The sequence below is a fragment of the Bos indicus genome, chromosome 27 (genome assembly GCF_029378745.1).
Source record: "Bos indicus isolate NIAB-ARS_2022 breed Sahiwal x Tharparkar chromosome 27, NIAB-ARS_B.indTharparkar_mat_pri_1.0, whole genome shotgun sequence".
NCBI lineage: Eukaryota > Metazoa > Chordata > Mammalia > Artiodactyla > Bovidae > Bos > Bos indicus.
The window spans coordinates 26,360,700-26,376,474 of NC_091786.1; the positions used below are offsets into that span (position 1 = coordinate 26,360,700).

The window sequence follows — 15,775 nt, forward strand, 5'->3', positions numbered from 1 at the left end:
AAGAATGAGCAGGTGCTATCAGTCAAGGGCATTTGGGAGTCTGTGAGCAGGGTCTTGGGAGTGATAATCAGCAACTCAAGGAAAGAGAAACTAAAGTTGCCAAGGATCCTGTACTGAAAGAGCTGAGTCCTAACAAAGGGAACGAGGAAGGGAGAGAAGACACAGTCTCTTTTCTCTGCCCTTCTGGGGATCCCAAGGATCTCCCCTGCAGACAGACAGTTCCAGGGTCTGTGTCTCCTTAGAGTAATTCTCTCAAATTGCATTGTTCTTTTTTAAATGTCTTTTTTTTTCTTTTTTTCTTTATACTCTCCAGCTAAATGAAACCCTTCCTGGTAGATGGAAACAGAAAAAGAAGGAAGCAAATGTCCTGGTTGTAACCAATCAAAGGAGCAGAAATGGAAATAGAAAAGAAGGAAGCAAATATTCTGGTTGTAACCAATCAGAGGAGCAGAAATGATCCCTAGGAGAAAGGGAGAGAGATTTGGGGAGACCAAGTTGCAATTTAAAATACTTCATTAACCAACTCATTTTAAAGCTGAACATTCTCTCATATACATTTCCCTAATTATTAAGAGCACTCACTTAAAATTGTTAAAGTGTAGCATATATACAGAAACTTGCATGGATCTTTTTTTGGTGTGTATCTTTGGGGGTGTGTGTGTGTATGTATGTGTGTTGCATGGATATTAAGTGTATAGCTTGAAGGGTTTTCATAACCTGGAGAACACATGCATCCACGTAGCCAGCTCCCCAGAGGTACCTCTAGAAAAAGCATTTATTTTTAATAGCTCTGAAAGAGGCCATCATAATTTGCTTAACCATTTTCCTCATGCTAAATATTTTTCTCTATAATAAATAATGCTGCAATGATTAATGTTTCTCCGAGTTTATGAGACCACCAGCACCACCATCCCACTTGTTTCTCTGGATTAATCCTTAAGATTGCCATTTCAGTGCTTGTGATGGTCTTAGATTTGTTGCACCACTTCGAATAATTTTTATTGTGTATTATCAGTGGCATTTCTGTATATTATTACTGTATGGTTTGATAAATGCAACAGGTAGATGATTCAAAAATTTAAATGAAGTTAAAAGTTGTAATAGGCTATCAAATTTATACAGCAATACTGTATTTATTTTCCTTTTTAAAATCATTTTATGTACTTATTTTTGGCTGTGCTAAGTCTTCGTTGCTGCACAGCCTTTTGCCGTGAGCGAGGGCTATTCTCTAGTTGTTTGGTGCCCAGGCTTCTTGTTGCAGTGGCTTCTCTTGTTGCGGAGCACAGGCTCTAGGCCTCTCGGGCTTCCATAGCTGCAGCCCGTGGGCTTACTAGTTGCAGCTCCCAGGCTTAGTTGTTCCATGTGGGATCTTCCCACATCAGGGATCAAATCTGTGTCTCTTGCATTGGCCAGTGGATTCTTTACCGCTAAGCCATTGGGAAAGTCCCTATTTTCCTTTGTAATAACACCCCCTAGGCTATCTACTGTATCCTCCTTGACTGTTCCCCATGCTGGAAACCCCATTTGTCCACGTTGTCTCCTCTGGGGTATTGAGTGTAGTGAGAGAAAATATAGAACCACGCCGGTCAAGGCCACAACACATTCATCCCATCTGTTTAAGGTACTTAACGCTTGTTGCACTAAGTCCTGTATGCTGAGATCAGGGGCTGTTTGTTTGCCTTAATGATGGCAAGTGATATTGACATAACTTTCTAAGTGATCTATGCATGTATATGGAGAAGACAATGGCAACCCACTCCAGTGCTCTTGCCTGGAAAATCCCATGGACTGAGGAGCCTGGTAGGCTGCAGTCCATGGAGTCGCTAAGAGTCGGACAGGACGAGTGACTTCACTTTCACTTTTCACTTCCATGCATTGGAAAAGGAAATGGCAACCCACTCCAGTGTTCTTGCCTGGAGAATCCCAGGGACGGCGGAGCCTGGTGGGCTGCCGTCTATGGGGTCGCACAGAGTCGGACACAACTGAAGCGACTTAGCAGCAGCAGCAGCAGCATGTGTGTATATATATTATAGCTTCTTAGTATTACCTTTGTTATATTTTAGACATTAAAAGCTTTTTGCAATTTTATATTTTGAGGATGAAAATTTTCTGTATTAGAAGCTTAGATACCTGTATAATTCTTTCTTTGGTGGGACAAACATAATCCTGGGATAAGCAGATGATTTTAAGCAGTACACAAACATTTCTCACTCAAGCAAGGATGTGTTTCTTTTAGTGAGCTCGGAAGGAGAATAAAATTAGTATACCAAAGCCAATTTTTGCCAATGCTACTACTCGGAAACAAAGTTTTTAAAAGTAAGGTAAGTTAAAGTTGATTTGAAGAAAAAAAAATAAATTAGATAATAATCCAGGTGGCCCACAGTTGTGGTAGTGCTAGGAAAATGCTAGTTAAAATGACATTGCTCGCTGGAACTTGGAGGTCCTGACCTCTTTCTCTCAGTATATTTTAAATCCTAACAGAAGAAGAAACAGAGGAAGTTATATACCAAGAAAAAGGACCAGACCCTCAAAGTTGTACTAAAATAGTGTTTACTTCTTGTTATCAGTCTCTTCATGGGATATATTTCATGAATCAGTTTTGTATTTAAGAATTTAAATAATTTTAAGTATTTAATTATGTAAGTGATTATCTATCTAGTCTGCTGGATTCTCAGTTTATTAACATATCTCTCTGAGATAATATCAGCCTTGCCATTTTTAGACCAAATTTTTCAAATTCTTGGTGGTTTTGTTTTTTTTTGGCTGTGCCGCACGGCACGTAGGATCTTAGTTCCCTGATCAAGGATCAGATCCATGCCCCTGCTTTAGAAGTTCAAAGTCTTAACCACTGGACCACCAGGGAAGTTTCAAGTTACTTATGATCCTGTGACTGACTGGGAGCTGTGGCTGCCCTGCCCAGCACCCCAGGAGAGCCTTATACCATAAATCACTAGCCAGGAAAAGATAAAAATTCCAAGGATGATTTCCACTGCATATGTACTGCTTTTGCACTATTGTTAAGTTGCAAAGTCATAAGCTGAACCATTGTAAGTTGGAGACCATCTGTAGATGCCATTTTCTACTTTGTTCACAGCACCTTATATTTTTTAAAATTTAGGTTTAATTGGAAGATAATTACTTTACTATGTTGTGTTAGTTTTTGCTGTACAACAAATTGAATCAGCTATATGTATACATGTAGCTGTATAACCTCAGATATGCGGATGACTCCATCCTATGGCAGAAAGTGAAGAAGAACTAAAGAGCCTCCTGATGAAAGTGAAAGACATGGAACAATAGACTGGTTCCAAATTGAGAAAGGAGTATGTGAAGGTTATATGTTGTCACCTTGCTTATTTAACTCATATGCAGAGTACATCATGCAAAATGCTGGACTTGATAAAGCACAAGCTGAAATCAAGATTGCAGGGAGAAATATAAATAACCTCAGATATGCAGATGACACCACCCTTATGGCAGAAAGCGTAAAGGAACTAAAGAGCCTCTTGATGAAAGTGAAAGAGTAGAGTGAAAAAGCTGGCTTAAAACTCAACATTCAAAAAACGAAGATCAGGCATCCAGTCCCATCACTTCATGGCAAATAGACAGGGAAACAATGGAAACAGTGAGAGGCTTTATTTTCTTGAGCTCCAAAATCACTGCAGATGGTGATTGCAGCCATGAAATTAAAAGACACTTGCTAAAAGCTATAACCAACCTAGACAGCATATTTAAAAGCAGAGACATTACTTTGCCGACAAAGGTCCGTCTAGTCAAACTATGGTTTTTCTGGTAGTCACATATGGATGTGATAGCTGGATAATAAAATAGGCTGAGTGCCAAAGAATTGATGCCTTCTGACTGTGCTGCTGGAGAAGAATCTTGAGAGTTCTTTGGAGGGCAAAGAGATCAAACCAGTCCATCCTAAAGGAAATCAATCCGGTATATTCATTGGAAGGACTGATGCTGAAGCTGAAACTCCAATACTTCGGCCACCTGATGCAAAGAATTGACTCACTGGAAAAGACCCAATGCTGGGAAAGATAGAACGCGGGAGGAGAAGGTGACAACAGAGGATGAGATGGTTGGATGGCATCACTGACTCGATGGACATGAGTTTGAGCAAGGTCCGGGAGTTTGTGATGGACAGGGAAGCCTGGCGTGCTTCGGTCCATGCGGTGGCAAACTTAGACACGACTGAGAGACTGAACTGAACTGAACTGCTGTCTCTTGAACCTCCCTCCCACCCCACCACCCCATCCCTCTAGGTTGTTACGGAGCACTGGATTGAGCTCCCTGTGTTATCTAGCAACTTCCCATACTATCTAGTTTACATATGGTAATGTATATGTTTCAGTGCTACTCTGTCAATCCATCCCACCCATTCCTTCCCTCTCTGTGCCCAGAAGTCCATTCTCTATGTCCGAGTCTCTATTCCTGCCCTGCAATAGGTTCATCATACCATTTTTCTAGATTCCATGTATAAACATTAAAGTGCCTTATATTTTTATGTATCATATTAAACCTAAACTTTCCTTCCACACATAAACTGTAACCCCTAAGGGACGAAATTATGTCTTTTTCCTTTCTGGATCCTCAGTATCAGCATCAATAATAGATCATTAAAGTAGATAGACAGATTTCCATGTCAAGACATCAGGTATATACATCCATTACTTAAAAAAAAAACAACAACTTTTATCATGGAAAAGTGCAAATACATGCACACAGGTGCCATCTGGTACTTTCTAACGTCTGTTTCGTGGGCATATGAGAGGAGGGATGGGAAAGATGTCAGTTGCATTTATGCTTTCTCTTTGCTAACAGGAGAAGCAAAATACAGTACACTGTGGGAAAGACACTGCTGTAAGAATTCCACAGCAGCCAGAGAGAGGAGAGGCTCCGGGCCTCCACGGCCAGCATTATGTAGGCGATGATGAGCTGGGTGTGGGCCCAGGCCAGGGCTCTGTAGAGCAGCCGCATGGGCCAGGAGCTGATGAACACGCTGGCGAAGGCGTGAATCAGGTAGTCGGCTTCCACCATGACAGCCCAGCAGAGGAAACCAAACACCTGTCCCGGGTGGAGACCGTGCCACCAGGCCGAGAAGAGGAATGTCTGCAACAAGGGCCAGGTCCTGCGCTGCTGGAAAACCAGGCGTCGGAGCCACCGAGCTGTGCTCTGGTTCCACTTCCTGGCGAACAGGGCTATCCTGTGGGTCGTTTCCAGCGTCCAAATGTCCGCATCGGGGAGGAGTCCCTCCTCACCCGGGCTGCGACCTAACTCAGATCCAAAGCCGGCCGCGCGGAGGAGGGCGTCATCCAGGAGCCAGTGGGAGTAGTAGGTGAGTTTGAAGAGCCCGGCCGTGGACCACAGGACGAAGACGCACTGCAGCTGCCTGCAGCCTCCAAGTCCTGCCCCCACGCCCACCACCCCGCTGACGATCACCTTCAGACTCTCCAGTCCCAGGATCTGCAGCGCCCTCCAGGTCAGAGCCCAGAAAGAGTGCCTGGACCACAAACTGCTGGACCCTTCAACTCGAGCCTGAAACCTCTGAAAGGAACACAGCGGGCCTCCTAGGAGGGCAGGGAAGAAGAGCAAGTAGCTGAGATAGGGAAGAGCCGCATGCAGATGCTCAGGCAAAGAATTCTTGTTAGGGATGCGTCCTGATGGTGCTACCACCTTCCCCTCACGAATATCCAGAGACAGAGATGTGATCTTCTGGGTCAAGAGCATGAGCGAAGAGAGAGTGATGCAGAACCTGAAAGAGATATATATTTTTTTTAAAGTAAAACATTCCATAGTTTATTTTAGCCCCATCCAATTGCTCAAACAAGATCTCTGGGGAAATGGGTGGCTCTAGACAATTGAGATCAATCTGAGACTCTCCTGGAGATCCAGAGGTTAAGACTCCACTTTCCAATGCAGGGGTCATGGGTTCAATCCCTCTTCAGGGAACTAAGATCCCACATGCCATGGGGGGAGGGGTGACCAAACATTTTTTTTTTTTTTTTAATTTTTTAAAAAGCATGTAAGACCAATCTAGTACCCTGCAGTGCTGCCCCAAAGACTCTTGGCTTAATTCAGAGCCACAGGATCCTCTGAGCAGGATGGAAGGATAAATGGAGAGATGAATCCTTAGTCAGAGAGGCAAATAAAAGAAAAACAAGGAATATTATGGGGGAAACATTGAATATGTTATCTCTGAGAGTGGCTTATTAAGATTAGGATCAGGGACCTGGGAGAAATTTGCCACAGAAGAAACAGAACCTTAGGAATGAAGAGAGTCTAGGAAGCTGAAGATCTGGACTGTAAGATTCTGCAGGCTTTGTTATACAGAGTGAAGTGAGTCCGAAAGAGAAAAATAAATACTGTATATTAACGCATGTCTATGGAATATAGAAAAATGGTATCGATGAGCCTATTTGCAGGGCAGGAATAGAGTCACAGACATAGAGGATGGTCTTGTAGACCCAGTGTGGAGAGGAGAGGGTGGGATCAATTGAGAGAATAGCATTGACTTATATACACTACCACGTGTGAAACCAATCGCTAGTGGGAAGCTCTAACACAGGGAGCTCAGCCTGGTGCTCTGTGACGACCTAGAGGAGTAGGTTAGGGGGGTGTGGGTGGGAAGGAGTCTCAAGAGGTAGGATGTATATGGAGAATCCCATGGACAGAGGAGCCCGGTGGACTATAGTCCATGAGGTTGCAATGAGTCAGACATGGCTGAACAACTAATACTTTTCACTTTTCATATATATAGTTTTGACTGGTTTGAGTTGTTGTACGGCAGAAACCAACACAACATTGTAAAGCAGTTATCCTCCAATTTAAAAATTTTTTTAAATGAAAGATTCTGCAGGCTTTGGGATCTGAGCTGAGGAACAGGGAGTCATGCTAGAGGTTCAGGGTGTTCGCTGAGTCATTAGCAATTCGAGGCGTGTTCCTGACCAGCCACCTGAGCTCTTCCTGCTTCGCCCTCACAGTAGAGAAGATCCTGCTGGCAGGACTGTCAAGGAGAAAATTAATGACAATTACAGTGACACGCTCGACAATCAGGATTGCTGTCCTATGAGGAGAAAATGGTTCTGTTTCCCAACCAATGCTGTTTCTGTGTCTGAGAACTAAAGGACAACTGACCTTACTTGACTTATCAAACAGTAAGCAAACCGGCCACTAACCCCTGTTCACTCACCTTCTGTTAAGGGCTGAACATGTCCACCCCACCCTCAATTCATATGTTGGACTCTTAACCTCCAGCACCTCAGAATGTTGGGTGTTTTTTTTTTTTTTTTTCCATTTATTCGTTTTGGTTTTGGTTTGGTTTTGGCTGCACTGCGTGGCACGTGGGATCTTAGTTCCCCAACCAGGGATGGAACCCGAGTTCCCTGCATTGGGAGCATGGAGTCTTAACCACTGGACCACTGGAGGTCCTACGATGTGTGTATTTGGAGCTAGGGCCTTCAAGGAGGTAATTAAGGTAAGATGAGGTCGTGAGGGTGGACCCTAGTCCAAGGTGACTGGTCTCCTTAGAAGAGATCAGGACACAGACCCGCCGAGAGGGAAGACTGTGGGAAAGCACAGGGAGAAGCATCTACAAGCCAAGGAGAGAGGCCTCAGGAGAAGCTGAACCTGCCAACACCTTGACCTTGGGCTTCAGCCTCCAGAGGAAATAAAATGTCTGTTGTTGAAGCCACCTGTCCACAGCCCTCTGTATGAGGGCCAGAGCAAACAAATGCATCTTCCCACTTCAGCTCTGGCTCAGCCTCCTTCCCATCCAGCCAGATCCTGTTCGACTTGCTCCTCCAGGCCCCCCAGGTAGCCCTAGGTCACCACATCCCAGTCGGGACTCCCCACTCCCTACCCACCCACCATCGTGCCTTCTCCTCAGAGAAGCAAGCCCTGGAGCCTTTGGTGAAAATAGAATAAAGAAAAGGATCCTGGGTGCAGAGGGATGGCAAAGTGCAGGAGCCAACGGCAGCTAGAATCAGAGAGGTGACTCTCCCCTCGATAGGTCACCACTCTAGTTCACCACGAGACCGTGGAGCCGGGAGCAACAGCCCTCAGGATGGCAGAGGTGCCTGCTTCCCTCTAATCCTGCTGATCTCACTGGTTCAGGAAAACACATCCCTAGACTTTGCTTGGCACCTGATTTTCTTTCCTGGATTGGGTGACTTCTCTTCTTCTAGGGGATGGAGAGTTGTGTCTCAGTGAAAGTAAAACTCTTGCGGAGCAGGTGTGTGGAAATTCAGCAGAGGCTGACAGTCAGTTTGGCCCTTCCCTATCTTACCGGAAAACAGCAGGGAGGCTGCCAGCTGGGTGTCTACTAAACCACCTGCACTGAGGTGTGTGTCCTCTGCTTAGTCACCTGCAGGCGGGGGCCTGGGACTCCTGGTTCACCCTCTTTCTCGGGCACAATGATAATTACAGCTGGTGCCAGGCACCGTGCTACGTAGGAAGCTCATGGTAGTTACTAGGCTAGCAGTCATACATTTACACTTACAGTAAGTCTTCTACATACGAACAAGTTCTGTTCAGAGAGAGCATTTGTGAGTCCAAGTTGTTCGCTAAGTCCAACAGAGTTAGCCTAAGTACTCAACTAACAGAATCAGCTATACAGTACTGTGCTAGAATGGTGGTGGTTTAATCGCTAATTTGTGTGCGACTCTTTCAACCCCAGGCTACAGTCCAGGCAAGAATACTGGAGTGGGTTGCCATTTCCTTCTCCAGGGGATCTTCCCGAACTAGGAATCAAACCCAGGTCTCCTGCATTGCAGACATGTTCTTTGACTGACTGAGCTACGAGGGAAGCCCCTTACTAGAATAGGTTTATACAGTAACTCCCCTACATATGAACCTTTAAGTTGCACACTTTCAGACATGGACATACATTCCATTAACATCAGGTGTTCGTGAAACTGCAGCTCGCCCTCCATCTCCTGTTGCTGACGATCCTTCCGCTCTACCATCTCCCACCTCCTCTCCCTCCTCCTGGCAGGAACTCTACTTGCCTGTGTGCTCAGTGTCAGCCCCTGTGTGCCAGGGGCTGTACTTTTCAAGGTACTGTACCATAATATTAAAAATGTTTTCTTTATTTTTTTGTTTTTTATGTACTGTTTGTGTGAGAAGTATTATAAACCTATTTCAGTATATATAGCTGATTGTGTTAGTTGGGTACCTAGTCTAACTTTGTTGGACTTTTGAACAAATTGGACTTACGAGCACACTCTTGGAGTAGAGTTCGTTCATGGGTAGCGGACTTACGGTATATTCATTACCTCTAACCTAAGAAGCTTGCAAGATAGGCGTTGTTATCCCCCAACACACACACACACACACACACACACACACACACACACATCCTTTATTTCAGAAAAAGACATGAAGGCTGAGAGAGGTTGACTGATTCACTCAAGATCACGCTGCTGAGATATGGAAGAATTCGGATTCAAACTCAATGCCCAGGTCCTCTCCACCATCTGGGTGGAAGCAAACCCTGGTGGCTTGGTACCAGTGCAGGAATGGGCTGCTTTACCTTGTAGAAGGAGCTTCTTGCAGATAATACTCCGTATAGTGCAGACCCAGGTGGCACAGCGTCTGCCAGGTCATCTGAAAGAGGAAGGTCGGCCTGTGGACATCCTGGGGGCCAAGCGAGTGGATGAGGACCACCGTGCACAGGGCGGGGATGAAGACCAGCACAGCGAAGGCACCCATAGCAGCCACGGCCAGGGCACCGCCTCCCGCCAGGAGGAACAGGTACCTGGAACACAGACGACAGCCTGGCCTTGAGCCCGCCTCCAAGCAGTGCAGTCAGTCCCCGTAGCAACCACCTGGGAAGCCCGATGGAGGTGGACCCCACTCCACCCCTAAAGAAGTCACAGCGGTATAGGAGAGAAATGCGGGAGGTAGGGCAGGGTGGATTTGTGAACTACTTCCTTGGGAGGCGAACCGTGATTCCTGCCTGGTCACCCCTCTTTGATGTCCACCATAGCAGTGAGAACACTTGTCCCCAACAGTCCTGTGGGGACAGGTCTGTAATGTTTCCCGGTAGGGCCACACACAGCCCTGTGCCTGCTGTGTGACCTAAAAGCTCTGGGAATCTAGGCTTGAGGATCTAGGAGGGCTCCAGATGTCATCTCAGCCAGATGGGTCTCTTCCCTTTGACATAGTCACACTGCCCTGGCCTTCAGAGGGAAGGTTGAGGGGAGGGATAGGCTCAGTGGCTCCCTTTTAAAATTTATTGTTATTATTATTATTGCCACGTGACATGTGAGATCTTAGTTCCCCAACCCATTGCAAAGGCGTGAGGGACTGAACCCATGCACCCTGTATTGGGAGCATTAACCACTGGACTGCCAGGGAAGTCCAATGCCTCGCTATAATAAGTGTTTGAAAATTCAATGACAAAGTCTTTGTGTATCATTTAATAATTTTTGTCATCTGTATACATAGTTTAGCCTACTCTCTAAATTCATACGAATAAAATCTTACAGTACATCCTTATTCGAGTAAAGCTGCTACCATCAGTATAATATTTTGTTTTGTTTTTTAATTTATTGAAGTATAGTTGACTTTCAATGTTTCAGGTGTACAGCAAAGTGATTCAGTTAAACACACACATATATCCTTTTTCAGATTTTTTCCATTATAGGTTGTTACAAGATATTGAATACAGTTCCCTGTGCTATACAGTAGGTCTTTGTTGTGTATCTATTTTATATATGATGCTGCTGCTAAGTCGCTCCAGTCGTGTCCGACTCTGTGCGACCCCACAGACGGCAGCCCACCAGGCTCCCCTGTCCCTGGGATTCTCCAGGCAAGAACACTGGAGGGGGTTGCCATTTCCTTCTCCAATGCATGAAAGTGAAAAGTGAAAGTGAAGTCGCTCAGTCGTGTCCAACTCATAGCAACCCCATGGACTGCAGCCTACCAGGCTCCTCTGTCCATGGGATTTTCCAGGCAAGAGGACTGGAGTGGGGTGCCATTGCCTTCTCCGATTTTATATATAGTAGTGTGTATATGTCACTTCCAAACTTCTAATTTATCTCTCCTCTCCCACCCCCAGCTATCTCCTTTGGTAATCATAAGTTTGTTTTCTGTGCCTGTGAGTTTTTCTGTTTTGTAAATAACTTCCTTTGTATCATTCTTTTAGATTAGGTAATGATATCATGTGATTTTGTCATTATGTCTACCCTTAATCCACCCTGCTGCACTTTTTGGCCTCATGACTTAGCACTTTTTATAATGTTGTAAATACCCACATCAACATCGATGGTTTGGGAGCTTGTCTCCCTCGGAAGCCAGTGGACGACTCGAGGACCAGTCGAGGCCCTGGAGATTCCACATAATGAAGATTTAGCTCTTCTTGCCACAGTATATGGAGGTTTGTTTGGTTTTTCCTTTTAGTTGGTGCCAAGTTTATAAATCTGAACAAAAAGGTCAGAAGAAACCATCTGAAACAGGGACTGAGAAGTCAGGGACAGGAAAAATGAATGAATATGCCCCAGGGTGTGGATCGAGGCTCCTTGGCTCGTGTGCTTGGGACAGACACGCCTTTGCAAAGATGTCTTCCTTTCTTGAGGGAGATGTAGGTTCCTCAGTATGAGAGGCTCCATTCCACAGGCCCTGGCCCTTCCTGAACCGCTTGTTGAGCCTATGTGTAGGGCTTTGAACACTGTGGTTTAAGCCTTTGCTCCCTTGCCATCGAAAAATAAGGGAAAACACTTATTCCTTATGTAGCACAAATGAAACCTGAAGCAACTGCCCTGGGGATTTGTAAGCACTGTTAAGTCAGAAAAAGAAACACAGATATTGTTTATTAATACATGCACTTGGAATCTAGATAAACAGTACAGATGAGCCCATTTGCAGGGTAGGAATAGAGACTCGGGCGTAGAGAATGGACTTGCAGACGCAGCGGGGTGGGGAGGGTGGGACGAACTGAGAGGGTAGCCCTGACATATTCACACCACCATGTGTGAAACAGGCGGCTGCTGGGAATCTGCTGAATAGCGCAGGGCGCTCAGCTCAGTGCTCTGTGACGACCGAGAGGGCATGGGACGGTGTGGGTTTGGGAGAGGGAGGGAGGTCCGAAAGGGAGGGGATGTATGTATACTTAGAGTTGATTCATGCTGTGGTACAGCAGAAACAAAGACAGCACTGTAAAGCAATTACACTCCAATTAGAAAACAATTTAAAAAAAGAAAGAAATTGTCTACACGTGTACAATGCAAGATGCATGATTTTTTTTTTTTAGTGCTTATTTTATTCTGGGCATTGGGCCAATAATCCCTTTATAAGAAATTTCTTTATTTAACCCTTAAAATAACCCCATGAGGATGATATTATTATTATTGTTATTTCCATTTTACAGATAAAGACCAAGTTTATTCACATATACAAGAACACTCAGGAAGAGAGGGCCCAGGGCTCATTAAGCTGACTCCAAAGCCAGAAATCTTAACCTATGGGAATTAACCCTTATTCTTGCATTCATTTTGCTTTATTGTTAGTGATTCTTCCTCAATAGGAAACTTTTTTTTTTTTACAACTGTTTCCTTCATCTCTGAAACAAAGGTAAAGAGCCCCCAACTAGCTGTGTACATGTAATAGTCTACCACAGTGTAATCAAACTCAGCCTGCCTGATTGTTAGATATAGCCAGATTTTACATAAGAACCCCCAACATGTAAAAATCCACATTTCAGAAATAAGTGAATTATTAGGAGGTAGAACTTTGGCAATGGATTTTAACTTTGCAAAAGGATATACCATAAAACTTTTTTTTTCATAAAACTTTTTTACAAAATAGGGACTGTCTCTAATGTATCAAGTTGATTGGTTATAAAAAATCATTTTAATCATTATCAAATCTCTGATGTGAAGTGAAAGTGACTCAGTCATGTCCGACTTGTTGCAACCCCGTGGACTATACAGTCCATGGAATTCTCCAGGCCAGAATAATAGAGTTGGTAGCCTGTCCCTTCTCCAGGGGATCTTCCCAACCCAGGGATCGAACCCAGGTCTCCCTCATTGCAGTCGATTCTTTACCAGCTGAGCCATGAGGGAAGCCGAACAACAGTGGAGTGGGTAGCCTATCCCTTCTTCAGTGGATCTTCCCGACCCACAAATCAAATCGGGGTCTCCTGTGTTGCAAGTAGATTCTGTACCAACTGAGCTATCAGAGAAGCCCATCAAATCTCTAGTGACAATAATCACTAGATCCCAGGTTGAGAAAAAACTAATCTAAGAAAATTGTTTTTGACTTATTTCATTTCTCTGGGAAATCATACAAAGGCACTTAAAAAATTATGTTTAATAAAATTTAATTTTATTGAATATCATAGAATTCCATGAAACTAAGACTGTTCAAGAACATCTGGAGTGCATGGTTGATTTATAGATGCATCCATTTGAGGAAATCTGTGTCACCCCAACATTCATCTCTCCCTGGTTTATTTTCACCCTTTTCCCTTTTAATGTGAACTTATCAAACTTAGCTGAGTCAGGGCAGACATGATTTCAATTTCCAATTCTGATTCACTCTATTAGACATATGCATAATCAAGCAATCAATAATCAGTGGCAGTGATGATATGATGATAACTTAAAAATGACCAGTGTAATTAATATTTAATATTCACATGTGCACTCCAACCTAAACATAAGAGCAAAATTAGCCATCAAACCTACCTGGCCTGAGTGGAAAATGAATCCATAACACAGAGATGATTAAACAGAAGTGCAAAAGGAAAAGCAGCTCCTTGATAAAGTGATACAGGATCAAGGAAGAACAGCTGGAGCCAATCCATCATGAACTGGAACAAAAGACGCTATCCTTCCTAGAGTCCTTAACTGATGCTTTCCTGAAAGAGAAGTCTCAACCAGGTTCTCTGATCTTTTTATATGGTTTAGGAAGGGTGAGCAAAAGGCAAACAAAAGCACTGGAGATAAGCAGTATAAAAAGTTGGCTTTCTGATAAAGGGAACTCACTATAGAAACCAAAACATATTTGGTATTATATCACTTAACAAGGACATGCACAAAAGCATTGCTTTCAGAAGTTCTGGTTTTGTTTACATACTGCAGTATTTGCCTTTCCAGTCATCTGACTGTCATATTCTTTTCACTAAGTAAATGAAAAATCTCATTTTCCCATTGAGGACAGTTCACTCACTGGATTAGGAAGGGAGAGCAAGAACATGAGCTGTGAGAAAGGGAGGCAGGTTCTCAAAGACTAGGAAGACTCTCCCAACCATTTCCTCCCTGCGCTCCTTATACTATTTCCTTCTGCTCTATTCTTTTTTATAGTACTGGTCACCAGCCCTTGTATATCTATTTCTAGATTAGTTTATTGCCCGTCTCCCTCGGAGCTCTACAGGGGAGGAACTTTGTTTTGTTTATTGCTGTATTGCCTGCACTGAGAACAGTGCTGGGTGTGTATGATATGTTCAATAAGTGCTTGTTAAAATTCGAAAGTCTTTAAGGAAGAAAACATGTGGAGAGGAATATTTAAAGAGAAGCTTTTCTTTAGGGTGTGGAAAAGCAATCCAAGAGACACTGCTTAAAAGTAAGACAAGAATAAGAAGCCTCATGGCGAGTTGAGGTCCATCTACCGAGCCAAGCATCACCGCGCTGTCCCTAACCAGCTGTTTTTCATCTCTGAAGGTACATGCAAGAGCAAGCAGCCTTAAATAAGAGACAGGAAAGTATAGCCTGATATAATATCATCTTAAGGAAAAAAAAATCTTAAAGGCAAGGACCACCTGTTAGTGAGATACAGCTCTTCACAGTAGAGAAAGCATGAAAGGAAGCCTCCTGTTAGCTGAGGAACTCTGAGCAAATCACTTTACCTCTCTGAGACTGAAAGCCTTCATTTTAAAAGTAGATACAATAATGCCAGTTATTCAGCAAAATTGTTCTCTTGTCTTCAAGAGGATTGTTATGAAGATTAGATACTGTATATAAAAGCACGGAGGATAAACTGGTTGGTTAGATGTAGTTGAAGGTAAACCAACTGATTAATAAAAATGATGAGCACCATTGGGCTGCCAATTTATGAGAGACCTGTGCTAAGCTCTTGGGATAGAACGATGAATACGATATGGCTCCTGCCCTCCAGTAGCTCTGAATTGACTAGGAAGAAGGAAGAGGCAACAAATACTTTCATTAAGGAACTATTGATGCAGTACATCACTGGCATACTGCAGTGAATAAATAAAGAAGCAATCATCTACAGAGATAAGGAATTTTTCAAATGCAAGGGAAGTAGAGAAGGGGGAATGCTTAAATTGGCTCTGGAAGGATGTTCCCAGATGGATAGTTTTTTCCAGGCCACAGATGGCACAAAACCCTAGACAAACAGTAGAGCAATTAATGGGAGAAAAGGGCTCCCTAAGCAATGAATAAGCTCACATCATATTAAACATATTAAAATGCAACCACAGCCCCCACTGAATATAGTTGCTAGGTTCAGAAGAATTGAGCTGCACTTATTTTAATAGGGAAAAGTTATGCTTTTTGTCATTGAATTAAATATTTATTAATACCTACTTGTACTTTTCTTCTTGAATTTTGGAATCAGCACATTTTACTTTCAGGTCTCAAATAATTTATAGATTTCTCAAAAGCTTATAGGTCCTAGATACTGTACCTAATATTGATAAAATTGTCCTTCTTATAAGCATGCTCTTGCAATTAATTTTGCATCAACCCAGGCTTCACTGCCCAGCTCTTTGGTCAAACACCAGTTTAAATATTGCAGCAGAGGTATTTTT

At 43.5% G+C, this 15,775-nt stretch overlaps 1 protein-coding gene across 1 annotated transcript; it reads right to left on the minus strand.

Moving 5' to 3' along the window:
• Nucleotides 1–4,281: 4,281 nt before the first annotated feature.
• On the minus strand, nucleotides 4,282–13,862 carry MBOAT4 (membrane bound O-acyltransferase domain containing 4). The gene is made up of 3 exons (XM_019953344.2): nucleotides 13,692–13,862; nucleotides 9,536–9,760; nucleotides 4,282–5,758 (listed from the first exon to the last, which is right to left on the minus strand). Exons 1-3 carry the CDS (start codon nucleotides 13,811–13,813, stop codon nucleotides 4,795–4,797), a joined length of 1,311 nt encoding a protein of 436 aa, XP_019808903.2. The 5' UTR covers nucleotides 13,814–13,862; the 3' UTR covers nucleotides 4,282–4,794.
• Between the last annotated feature and the right edge of the window lie 1,913 nt (nucleotides 13,863–15,775).

Coding starts and splice junctions, on each gene's coding strand:
- MBOAT4 (XM_019953344.2), bottom strand. CDS start 13,813: ATGATGGATTGGCTCCAGCTGTTCTTCCTTGATCCTGTATCACTTTAT. Junction 9,761..13,691: donor TCATTTTCCACTCAGGCCAG/GTAGGTTTGATG, acceptor TCTGTGTTCCAG/GTACCTGTTCCTCCTGGCGG. Junction 5,759..9,535: donor CAAGAAGCTCCTTCTACAAG/GTAAAGCAGCCC, acceptor TATCTCTTTCAG/GTTCTGCATCACTCTCTCTT.